Consider the following 13,388-nt stretch of genomic DNA (forward strand, 5'->3'; position numbering starts at 1 on the left):
CAAATAAATGTAGCCTTGGTGTGCATAAGAATCTTAATCATTAAAAAAAAACATTGAACAGTATTATATAAAAGTTAAAGAAGTAATATATAAAATGTCACAAAAAAGTTCTTATGAAAAAGTGCAAGTAGAATTCCCTGATTTTCCTCATAAATATATAATAAGTATATGTTTTTTATAATGTAATCTTCTGTAAATATAAGAGCTACAATAAAAATAAATTGTAAATATATTTGAATCTGTCCACTAAAGCTAGAATGATTGTTTCTGAAATCATTCTAGCTGACAGAAAAATGCCTCTAATTTGAAGAATCATCCATGTTATGCAAACATCTGCAGTATTGCAATCACGTGCACATACGCATACTGAGGCTCAACTGACCTCTTTCCTGGGCATTTTACTGAGGGTTTACTGGCCTCTCATTAGTAATGATCTCATTAATCAACCCTTCTGTCACATGCATGCTCAATTAGAGACCCTCAGCTCATCAGATTTATTTAGCTCATGATAGATTTTAAACCTTTTAATTATCTGATGGCCGACCGGTGGATTGCTTCCAGAGTCATTTAGCATGAAAATGCTCATATCCACATTACCCTGGAGCATTTTAGCTCTAGAGGGAAACAGATATTGATTCGAGAAAAATAATATGTGTATGTGTGAATATTTCTATGTATTGACGGACAGAAAGATTGGACTGTTGTGGAATTTGATTATCTATTCTGCTAACCAACCTTGAAGCTGAAATGCCAATTTATCTTGTTTCTTTCACATTAAGGCAACTTTTAAGCTTAAACTGAATGATATCATAGATTTTTGGCTAATCTACCTATCTCCCTAATGGATCTTAACGTAATATATATATATATTCTCTCAAAGACCCACAAGAAGCTGTTTTTACAAGACGAGGGACTAATCTGGGCTTATTTGGGTTTTGTGGAGACAGCAGTGATGTAAATCTAAAGCTGTAAGTCCTGTTTGGTTGAGGTCTTTGAGGAGTTGGGTGTGCAGTCATCCAAAGAGACGGAGGAATAAAAGCATTGAAATTTTATTTGGCCGATCTTAGAGAGTTTTCTTTCAACAGCTGCGCAAACAATAACACGGCGTCCATGTTAACAACATTAAAAAGCAATTATAGCTGTATTATTGCTGATACAACAGGGAATTTGGTACTGATATTGGTCATTATTGTTATTATGTCTAGATTTTTGGATGGAGCGATACAAGTTTTAGTCCTTGTTGTTTGAGAATTGAGGTAAAGGTCGTGATGCTGAATGTATGTGTGTGTTTTTCCTGATTAAGTTTACAGCGTTAGAAAGGTCGTCCAACATGCTAACTATTGAAGTCATGATAATGATTTGAGGGTATCTGCCATCCACACAAAAGTTCACTTTGCTGTTCACAAGCACACACGCACACAGCACTGATGTGCTTGCGCAGACGCACTGTAACCTGCAGGAGCGAAGATGAACTCAGTAAACTCTTTAACACAAGGACACAAGAAGTGGTCAATCGATTAAAAAAAGTGTAGTCTAATTACAAGAAATGCTGTCTAATTAATGAAATCACAATTAATCACACACATCAATATTTGCTAAGGAAATCTCCCAGATGAAGGCTTAATGTAACTATCAAGTAGAAAATAACTTTTTCCTCAAAGCTTTAAAGGATTAGTTCACTTCCAGAATAAAAATTTACTGATAATTTACTCCCCATGTCATCCAAGATTTTCATGTCTTTCTTTCTTCAGTCAGAAAGAAATTAAGGTTTTTCAGGAAAACATTCCAGGATTTTTGTCCATATAGTGTACTTCAATGGGAGCCAGTGGTTTGAACATCCAAATTGCATTGTTTCAATGGAGCTCTACACATTCCTAATTGTGGAATATAGGTCTCATCTCATGAAACTAAATATATAGATATACATATACACACAGAAGGTCCCTTAGATTATAAAAAGGTGAGAAAGAGATGGTTCTTCAATGAACCTTTGGTTGAACGGTTCTTTTTGGAACTGAAAATGGTTCTTCTATGGCATCACTGTGAAGAACCTTTTAAAGCACCTTTATTTTTAAGAGTGTAGGGTTGAGCTTTGTGTTACTTTTGATATGAAACAAAATCTCAAATTTCAAATTCTGTCCATTTCATTAGGAAATTCAAGCAATAAATACGGTTTTTGACACTATTTAATGTGGCGTGATAGATTGTGGTAGCTAAAGTGAGTAGGCAACTCGCCTGTGCGTAATCAAACGCGTAGCAAAACATTCGTTACAGTTTCGTTTTTTTGTTCTGGGTCTCATGCTCTGTTGCCACACTGGAGCGCACTTGCCACCAGCTGGACAGGGGTGGGAATTACAGTTAGAAGTTACAATAGGTCACCTTCAGTGTAATCTGTCAAAATGACAGATGACCTTCAGGTTTTTTCATCACTGATGACAATTTTCAGTTAACGTGATATATATTATATACTTTCTAACCAAAATGCTCGTCTTTCACTACTTGACTTCACGCATTACAGTAAGCATAGGCGGAAGTGCAGTTAATTATTTGTCATGCTGTCTGTGTAAACAGATGATGGCGTTGCTGTCAAACAGTTGATTACTGCCGTGTGTGTATCCTGTGTGTATAATGTGGCGAAAAGTCCTATGTGACGGTAATAGTGTGATTAAGGTGTGTACATGTCTATACTGCACTTAAATAAAATACGAATACTTTACATGTCTTAATTCGATTTGTGTTTACTTCGAGTATGACTTTAGCCGGATTAAGGTAATCAAAAATCTCTGTTTACATGGTAGATTCTTAATCAGAGTATTGTCTTAATCGTGTTAAAAACGGAATATTGTTGTCCATGTAAACATACTGAGTGAGTGATCTTTCCACCTTGATATATGTAATGTGTGAAGTTGTAGACATGCATCGCAGAGCTAGTCCAAGATGAGGTTGGTGCAAGATCTGGTTGAAAAGTATGTAAATGTAGATTTATTTAAAAAAATGACTGATTGTTTTGCTAGATAAGACCCTTATTCCTCGGCTGGGATCATGTAGAGCCCTTTGAAGCTGCAGTGAAACTGGTCAAATCACAATACACACAAACATACAAAGTCTCAGCTTTCAAATTTTGTAGGTTTTTTATTATTTTTTTATTAAAACATTAAGTGATGTTTTATTAACAAATTTCGGGAGGAGCACGCGCAGATAATTAACACGGCCAATTCACCATCAGTAATCACACTCTCTAAGCAAGAGAGAATCCCTATAAATAACCAAGCAGTCCTACCTCCTCCATCTCTAGTCTTTTCAGCATCCCTCCTCCACCCCGTCTCCTCACCTTCAGCCTGGGGGAGCGCTTATTGGGTTCGGGCCAAATGCCGAGCTCGTACCCCTCTCCCTAGGCAGGGGGGGGGTGCCCCGGGTTCGGGAATGATTTCCGAGCTCGGAGTCCTCTCCCGGACAGCACGCCAAACACGCTTAATTTGTACTCTGTTTATTATTTGTAAGTGGGAACTCGTGAAATACCGTTTTGTAACTCTTTAATGTGTCATGACAGATCGCTGTATTGGCTCAGTTCAAGTGGTACATGTGAACCAATCGTCTTCCATATTTACTTAAAGCACAAAATAAACATGGATGAACATCAGAACTTATTTTATTTAAACTGTAGAAAGTTAATCTACTTTCATGTCTGATTTGTTTGTCAAACAAGATGGCGGATTTGGAGTTATGATTGGTCAGATCACCTGTCAATCAAGCTCTTTGCGAAGCATCAATTATTTGGACAAATTAAACTAATAGAGTTAAATACAACATTGATCAAAACAACCTTGGTTTACCAACCTGTATGCGTGTGTGTGTCTTTGCAGGTGCGTAAGGAATATGGCCGATGTCTCCGCACACACTGCTGCAGTGGGAAAAGTGTGGAGTCAACCATCTCCACTTCAACAAAGACCAGTACAGCCCGCACACCTGGACGCTATTCCACCAACTCACAGGTAACACAAACACCTGCAGGGGATCCTCCAAAACCATCTCAAGTGATTTTTCTAGGCCGGTGACTGGTGAAGCTGTCAATGGTCAATGCAGTCATCAGCTTGTTATTTCTTTGCACGGAAAGCACTTTAGCTCTGGCGTTTTCTTATTCATGGATGAATACAGTCCCGCATGACCCAATTTCCCATTCAGCCTTATTTTAAATGGTGCACTCAGCATTCTGCTCACCTCGCTATTCGTGAATATAATCAGAAAGATTTTCACTGCCGTATTCCAATTAGTGGCGATAACTGTAGACAAAAAAGGAAAACAAACCAACCTCACTGATCAAATGGCTGTAATATGGATGATATAAGATACTATATATAAAATAAGTTGCTGCATTAGACTACCATTGACGCATAATACAGTTTCTTTGGACACTGGTTTCCTTTCAGTTAGAAACTAAACATCGACCCCCTCTCTTCCTCTGTTGTCAGAGTCGTATTCGTAGGATGTGGAATGACACTGTCAGGAAGCAGTCGGAGTCATCTTTCATCACCGCTGATATGAACAGCTCAGCGACTCTCAACAGAGGTAAAGCTAAACACACACACAAACACAAACATGTGTACACATGTACACAGTATTCATACACATACAATATTGACAGAAACTATATACTAGGGGTGTAACGGTACACAGATGTCATGGTTTGGTACGTACCTCGGTTGAGGGTCATGGTTCGATACAACAGAAAAAAACAAATCTGCTATGCTAGGTTTCTTTTCATTTATTTTAAACAGACAGTAGTACAACTTACAAATTTTGTTCCACCTACATGTGAAAATATTATATCAAATTAATGTCATATATAGGCTATAAAATCTGCAGTACATATATACATACAAGGAATAAATACTTGAAATATATTTTAGTTAACTGATAGACAAGGGACAAAAACTGTGCGACACGTAACATTGCTTATATTTGCTGAGTTTCAGTTCAGTTTTGTGACAGAAAGGAAACTCAAATGGCAGAAAGCGACATTCTATTTGTTTTTTGTTTAAGTTGATTTTGCTGGTATGATGAAAGTTGACGTAATCGCGCTGGCGCACACAAACACAAAACATAACAGTTCCAGGCTTCTAGCATTGCTAACTTGACAGTGCAGTTGGTACTTTATCAGAATAAAACACAGTGAACCAAACATCAGCACGCCCGCAACGACTGAAGTACAAAGTCTATAATTTACATAATAAATAATAGTTTAGCATTTGGATGCAACGCAAATATGGAAATATTTGGATTTGTGCAGAATGAGCGAGGTAGGATACAAGAGCGCAAAGCTCCATTTTGCAAACAGTTGAGTGCACAACTCGTTTGTCAGTAGTCGCGTTTCCATTACAGATTTACGCAAAACTTTGGCGATATTATATAAATGTCAAAAAAAAAAGGATTGCGAAATGACAATGTTTTCATTTACTGATGTTATGCGACTAAAACGTAATTTGTTCCTCTAGATCCCAATGGATTTTGGTGGGATTTGGATGGATTTTTGGCTTTATTTATTCGAAAGAGGCGTATGCGTGTATCTTTACAGAAGTAGCGCAGAGAGCCGCTTCAGAAACTGGTGCAACGCTGCTGGTATAAACATAACTTCAGCTCCGGTGACCATGTGTTATGCGCCACAGATGTGTGCAGTGTATATAATCTAAGCATTAATATCAGGAAAAGCCCCTTAAACTTGAGAGCGGCTACGTATGAAGTGTTTCTTGGAGTTAATAGTACAGTAGAAGAATGATCATATGACATTTACATATGCCATGTGACCTGTAAATGCGAAAAAAACGTTTTCATTGCAGTTCTGTGGAATATTCCTTTTTCAAACTGCCTGAAAAACCACCTCATGCGTAATTTTTTTGCGATATATGGGAGTTTTCGTGAAATTGACGCGTTTCCATTGGGCGCAATCAGCACATGGTCACCGTCTGTGCGCAACTCCTGGCATTCACTGTTCTTCTGCTGGTGGTTATCAAACAGGGTTGCATTACTGTGGGCACCCCCTTCTGGATTGAGGGTAAATTGCCTGTATTCGTTGTAAGGCCTCATGCACCAAACCGAGATGCCCGTACTGTGACGATTCAGTATGAATACATGTATCGTTACACCCCTAATATATACACACCCACACACATAGACACACTCAAAACAGGTTGTTTGGATTTGATGTGAGAAAAATTTACCCTAAAAACAGAGATTATGTTCCTTCAACATAATTCCTGGGCACTTATTTGTTGCATGGAAAATGCTTTAGCATTTTAACACTTCAAAAACAGATTTTTTTGGTTTTATTATATGAAGGTTTTTATCATTTTATTATTTTACCCTTGTCCTTGAGTCAGACTTTTAATCTTAATTAATTGGTATAGATAAATCTTATAAAAATGGGTCATTGCATTTTAAAAACTATGAAAATCTAACCAAAGAATTGTATAAAGATAAACAATTTCAGTATTCATTGTTATACAACAGCTGTCCCTCAGTTGTCATTTCTGTCACAACAATTTACCATTTACCACTAATAAACTTGTTACCAAGGATACAAAATTGTCAGTGAAGAGCATGTGTAAAGAAAACAAAGATGAAAAGGTGAATATGAACAGAATACTTCTAGTGTGCATCATTTCCAGTGAAGCTGTATTTTTTTGCTTTGAAAAAACTGAAAATGTTTTTTGTGTGTTTAGGATATATAAAATCTTATCAAAATATAGGAGTCAGTTGGTTTATTCCAAAAGGTTGAAAATTTCATTTCCATCATAGGTATTTACACCATAGAATGCTATTAAACAATACATATTTGGACTGCAGGATTCTCTTGAGGCATGTATGTCCACTGTTGGACATTGTTATTAGACAAATGACAAAGTAGTGTTTTAACAGCGTTCCCGAGGCCAAAAGTGCTCACAGATAGAGAATCGTATGGGTGTGTGTGTTTGTTTAATGAGAGAAAGAAAAAAAGACTGGAACGAGAAAAATCTGGAACGCAATGGGAAAGCCCTCCAACTTTCTGACCCTGGAGTCCAAATGGATCAGACATCTGTGTATGTGCTCATGTTCTGCTCATTCTCAAACCCTGCCTGCCTCTGTTATGTCCGAGCGCTAATATGATTTGCTCCTCCGAGCTCCTTTGTCTTCTCCGTCCTGTTTAAACAAGAATGTGAGCTTTTAAACGTCTTCCAGCGACAGAGCCATGGAAAAACGCTCCTAATCAAGTCACACTGGCAGGACAAAATGTCAAACATCAACAGCTGTCCAACATAAACATCATCTATGCTGTGCTCTGCACTGATATTACACTCCACTCGGGAGGTTTTACATTCCTGTCCACCCGAACTAACATGCTGATGTTTAAAGCTGTTGAAGCACAAGTTTACTGACTCCTTGTCTGCATCATTCTAACTGTTTATTGTACATCTTTTTTCTGTCTCTTTGTTGCTCCTTCTTTCTGTCTTCTTTCAACTTCCTGGCTCCATATCTGTCTCTCTTTCTTCCTTTCTCTCTTTCTGTCTCTGTTTGTGGGTGTTGTAGGTACCATGGCTAACCATCTCATCTCCAATGCTTTGTTACGTCCTCATGGCACTAATCCTTATAACACACTACTGGGAGAGTCTGCTGTGTACAATAACCCTACTGCCAACATGTTCAACACCCAAGGTTTGCTTCTCACATACACATTTACAAACCTAAGCACTTTTTGGATGGTAATTGTCTCTCAGGTGGTGAACTGTAAAATTTACATGACAACTCCTTGAAAAAAGAGTATTCAAAAATGAAAATTCTGTCATTTCGATTATGTACTCAAAACTGTATGACTTTATCATTTTCCCCTTACCAATATTCACACTTTATTTATCTGAAATAAAAACCTTTGTAACATTATACGCTATATATACTATATATACACAGCCCTTTTTTGGTGGGAAAGAAACTACTGAAATTAATACTTTTATTTAGCAAGGATGCTTTAAATTGTTCAAAAGTGCTGATAAAGACATTTATAATGTTACAGACGATTTTTATTTCAGATAAATGCTGTTCTTCTGAATTGTGTAATCATCAAAGAAACCTGAAAGAATTCTACTCAGCTGTTTTCAACATCATCATAATAATAGGTGTTTTTGGAGCAGCCAATCAGAATATTAGAAGGGTTTTTGAACGATTGTGTGACTGGAGTAATGATGCTAAAAATTCAGCTTTGAAATCACAGGAATAAATTACATTTTAAAATATATTAAAATAGAAAGCAGTTATTTTAAATAATACATATATTTCAGTATGTTACTGTTTTTGCTGTACTTTCGATCAAATAAAAGTTCAAAAACATTTGACTGTCTCTATATTAAACATCTTACTCACAAAAATATGGGGTATTTCCAGAACCATAAATTAAAATAATCAGTGTTTAAATTTTCACCTATAAAAACTCTATTTAACTTACATGATATTTGAATAAATTTCATATATTATCAAGAACTCTTTAATTAGCCATAATCCTCTGTTTTACCCCAAATTTTGATTTATTCAGTATTCATTTATAAAACTATCAGAAAACAATGTGGTAGTGGTTATGATAATTTTATTGTGTAAAAAATAAAATATCAAATTTGATATAATTTTACATATGTGACCCAGGATCACAAAACCAGTCATAAGTGTCAATTTTTCAAAATTGAGATTTACACATCACCTGAAAGCTGAATAAATAAGCTTTCCATTGATGTATGGTTTGTCAGAATATGACAATATTTGGTCGAGATGCAACTATTTGAAAACCTGGAATCTGAGGGTGCAAACAAACCAAAATATTGAGAAAATTGCCTTTGAAGTTGTCCACATAAAGTTAGTAACAATGTATATTACTAATCAAAAATGAAGTTTTCATATATTTACAGTAGGAATTTTACAAAATATCTTCATGAAACATGATCTTTAGTTAATTTCCTAATGATTTTTGCTATAAAAGAAAAATCAAGAATTTTGACCCATACAGTGTATTTTTGGCTATTGCTACAAATATACCCCAGCGACTTAAGACTGGTTTTGTGGTCCAGGGTCACATATAATATAAAAAAATCTCTTGAATAAAATCTTTAAAAAATCTTTTTGTATCCTACATAACAAGCAATAAATATGCCTAATTTATCAAATGCACCAAAGTTAAACCAAAGTTGGTTTATTTCATATAGATTATACATGGTGAAAAGTTTATTTTAAACATTGATTATTACATTATCTCATGTTTTTGTATGACTCCATATGTGGAGTACATCCAAATGGGTGAATCATATCGAAAAATGTATGTAAAAAAATAAAATAAAAAATCTACACAGCTGTGAATTTCTTTGATGTCCATTCTATTTTAATTGACTTCCTTAAATTCAAGTTCAAAAGACTATTCTGCATCCTGTTTGTTACATTGGGAAATGCATTACATTTCCTAACAGTACGCACACACACCCAAGACAATCCAGAGTTAGAAGTGATATCCTGCATACATACTTCCTGTGTCTTTTTAATGAGCTTGTTTATGTTGTTTCTATGTCCATCTGTTCTGTTTAATAATTCGGTGGTATAGGAACATTTCAGCCTAGCATCTGTCCTAAACTCAGCAGGTTAGCATTCAGTCACTAATGCCCGTCACAGTCTGAGCTGAATATAATACTTCTTTCTCTCTCTGTGGACATGTTCCATAAGCATTTATGTATGTAATCATTCTCTCTCTCTCTCTCTTTCTCGCTCTCTCCTTTCATGCGGGTCTGCAGCCTCCTACAGAGATTCAAGTATGATTCATTTACTTTCACAACAGCTCCACGTTTATAATATATTCTCCTCTGCTTCTCTCTTCTTTAATCTTCTCCTTCTCCTCAACCCTCCCGTTCCCTCCTCTTCTCCCTCCCCCTGTTAAATCTGCATCCCTCATCTGTTTCTTTTTAATAAAAGTTAATATCCTATTTGACATCATCTCTCATGACACATATATGAACTGATTCGTATTACCATCAATCATAAATACTGTATATGTAAGTGTTGGAAATGAGCTTCTGTTGTCATTTCCTGTGTTTCAGAAGGCATTCTCAACAACGCACGGGACTCCAGCGTTATGGATACGCTGCCGCTTAACGGTAACCACGGCAACAGCTACGGTGTGGCGGCAGGCGATTACCTTACCTACAGTTCTCGTGGCAGCGAGCCGCCAACTACGCTCGAGAAAAAGATCTTGAAGGAGCTGACGGCAAACTACGCTCCGTCATACCTGAACACCCAGGAGCGGCAGGGAAAAGCCCACCAGGGGACCTTGACCAACAAACTCAACAACCACCTGGCCAACGGAGGGGTCGCGGGGTCATCGTCCATTGCCAAAGACGACGTCATGGTGCTCGACAACCCCGGAGCGTTCCATCGGCACGACGACGGGGGCGGGTTAAGTTTGGAGCTCATTAGGGAGGAGTCACAAGCGCCGCTCCTCCCACCGAGACCGCCCCCTCCGGAAAACCACGCCCCCATGCACACCTTTTCAGCCCACCGGCGCCTGCCGCAGGAGAACAGCGAGAGCTTCTTCCCGCTGCTCCCCAACGACACACACTCCTCACACACGCACACGCACACTCCCCGCGCGCACACGCACTCCCCCCTCAGAGACTCGCTCTACACCAGCATGCCCACGCTTACTGACCTCCCGCATGGCACCGATGACCTCATCAACGGTCTCCATGACGACGAAGACGATGAGGATGATGACGGCGAGGAGGAAGAGGGCAGCGAGCTGCACCTGGCCAACGGCAAAGGCGTGGTCATGGAGACTGACGACGTGTACTACAAAAGCATGCCGAACCTGGGCTCCAGGAACCACATACAGGAACTAGAGAGCTACTATCAGATGGGACGCGGAGGCAGTGACGGGTTCATCGCCCCACCCGAGAAAGAAGACTCGTCGCCTGAAGAACAGCCACCAGACCCCTCACAGCTGGTCACCAGCCTATAGACACCGACGCGCACACACACACATTCTCACTCAGCGTGTGTGTGTGTGGCACAATGCACAAGGCATGGGATACACTACCTACCGCACTGATAGAGAGACTGATTCCAGATAGCCCCCCGATTCCAGTACATACAAGTATCCTGTCACCGAAAATCCTGCTCCAGTTAGAACCAGTAACCAGAACTAGTAACCCATTCCTATGCTAGAACAAGGACTACCGCGTGTAGGCAGGTCTTGTGGACTTTTTATTCTCGTCCATCTCCTTGGAAACCGATCTGCTGAGTGAAACTCAGAATCGGAGACGTGGACAAACGTTTGCTCCCTGGATCATTTGCATAGCTCTCCTTCATCCAATGGCTGTCTGATTCTCCTCGAAACTCGCCGCGGCGAGCGTGTAAACAGACTGCGGAAAACTAGCTGCCGTTTTAGATGACCGTGTATGATAACGAGACCACCGACCCAGACTTTTGAACTCTTCTGTCGTACTGAACTGCATTACCCACAAATCTCTAGACTTGATTCTCTGCTGCACACATTCCTTCTCGTTTAGCACCGTTTCTGAGCGTGAAATCACAAAAGGCGCATCTGTTCTTAAAGACTGAGGACGCATCTTGTTTTCTTACGTTTATTTTTCTGTATCTCAGTTATGGGAAAGGTAATCTTCACTAATTACAACGAAATGGAACTGTTTTCCATGTAAAATGTACAGATTCCCGATACTGCATATGATCGTATGCGTTTCATGTTTTTTGACATATTTTGCCCCTCGTATGTGTTTTTGTAGACTAGACCAATCCCACAATGCTGTGCGGGTCCTCCAGAATACTCTCCCTTATAACGCACAGCACAAACACACGCACACATATCTACATACAGACACACACACTCTCGTTTGGAAGGATGACCATGGCCTCCTCCTTCTTTTTTTTCCGAATGCAACACTTTGTCATTCTAATCTCACTGTGTCGATGATAACCAAGAGACTCTGGGGAAGTGACTGTTGTGTGATTGACAGCTATTGCAGATGGGATCCCAATGATGCTGGAGTATGTCATGAGTTCTAGAACGTTTACCCTTGAACACGCCGTCTTTTGTGTGTAAGAGCTGAAATCGTACTTTGGATGCAAGTTCCAGCTTATTGAAATTCCAGTCGTACATGTTGACACAGCTAAAAATTGTTCTCAGGCTAAAAGGTTGGTCTTTTATTGTGACGATTTCACATATCGAGTTGTGTTTCGAAGAGCGTAAGAATGCGAATTGGAACGGGTCCGAGCCGAACTGGGGAAATCATGATTACGAATCATGTGTGGCGCATGTGTAAACATATAAAATAACCATGTATAAGAACAGGCTAGAAGGATAGGACTTTAATGGAGTGGTTTGGAAGATGGAAACAACCTTGTAAAGGTCGGTTTCTGAAACTACTGTTTACTTGTTCTCAAACTGAGACTCCCTGTAGCTTGCACATCTATCCCTTGTTAACCCACCCTGAGAAAATCGACTGCATATTTATTCCTGTGATTCAGTCTTGGTTTTTTTATTTTTTATTTTCCAACAGATCAGAAATGTAGGATCTTAGAGAGCGTCGGGAAATGAACGGTATCGGCACTGAGACCTTTTTTATTGTTATTATCATCAATATTATTATTATTACAATATCGATGAAATTATTATTTATTCTTTTCATATGCATTCTAAACTGAATGAACTCATAACTAATATTTGTTGTAACAGTGAAAGTTGTTTGCCAACAAATAAAATGACTGAATTAATATTTACAATATTTCACAAGGGAGCGGTGTGAGTTTCTGCTTCTTTTTAATTTCAATTACGGAGCGCCACTTTCAGAACGGTCACGACTCCTCTGGGCAGTTTTTCGGGGAAGAATTGTCATGGAGTAAATTGTACTGTGGATTGTGATTCTCTGTTGAAAATCCTTTTGGACTAGACTTAATCTCTGTCTGGGAAACCAGCCGGAAGACTTGAACAGTCAGTCTTTCTAAACTGACCCAGTTTTGGGACCGGCACCAATCAAACGAGCACGGTACCGATTAATTATGCACATCTGAGAAGAGCGCCAGCACAAACAGTGTAATTACGACCTATTGATTTTCATGTCTTTCCATGCAAACAGACACACGTCCGTCTGCAAACACGCCCAAATGTCAGACAGCCTGCGTGCGTGAGTGTGTCTGTGAGAGTTCGCTCTGCCAAATGTTACCACTTTCATGAATATTTATAGGTCGTTTTGACAGGCACTTGAGCATTTTGAAAGGAAGGGAAGATGCAGCTTTTCCCCCCCAAGCAGACTATATAGCTCCATACTCTAGAGCCCTGTCCTGCCTTTGACATGAGTATGCTGTGTGTGTGTGTC

At 38.9% G+C, this 13,388-nt stretch overlaps 1 protein-coding gene across 6 annotated transcripts in view; it reads left to right on the forward strand.

Annotated features, from left to right (window-relative positions):
- The window catches only part of adgrl3.1 (adhesion G protein-coupled receptor L3.1), a 136,874-nt gene extending 124,077 nt beyond the window's left edge, over positions 1 to 12,797 (forward strand). Inside the window, exons 20-24 of one of the 6 annotated variants that reach the window (XM_051123744.1) lie at positions 3,864 to 3,992; positions 4,470 to 4,566; positions 7,561 to 7,686; positions 9,795 to 9,812; positions 10,098 to 12,797. In XM_051123744.1, the coding sequence (XP_050979701.1) occupies positions 3,864 to 3,992; positions 4,470 to 4,566; positions 7,561 to 7,686; positions 9,795 to 9,812; positions 10,098 to 11,014 (1,287 nt within the window). In that variant the 3' untranslated portion in view covers positions 11,015 to 12,797. The remainder of the gene's footprint in view (positions 1 to 3,863; positions 3,993 to 4,469; positions 4,567 to 7,560; positions 7,687 to 9,794; positions 9,813 to 10,097) is intronic. The other 5 variants (XM_051123833.1, XM_051123916.1, XM_051123995.1 and 2 more) reach the window with 5 other exon arrangements.
- Positions 12,798 to 13,388: the final 591 nt, after the last annotated feature.

This window comes from Labeo rohita, chromosome 1, assembly GCF_022985175.1.
Source record: "Labeo rohita strain BAU-BD-2019 chromosome 1, IGBB_LRoh.1.0, whole genome shotgun sequence".
Lineage (NCBI taxonomy): Eukaryota > Metazoa > Chordata > Actinopteri > Cypriniformes > Cyprinidae > Labeo > Labeo rohita.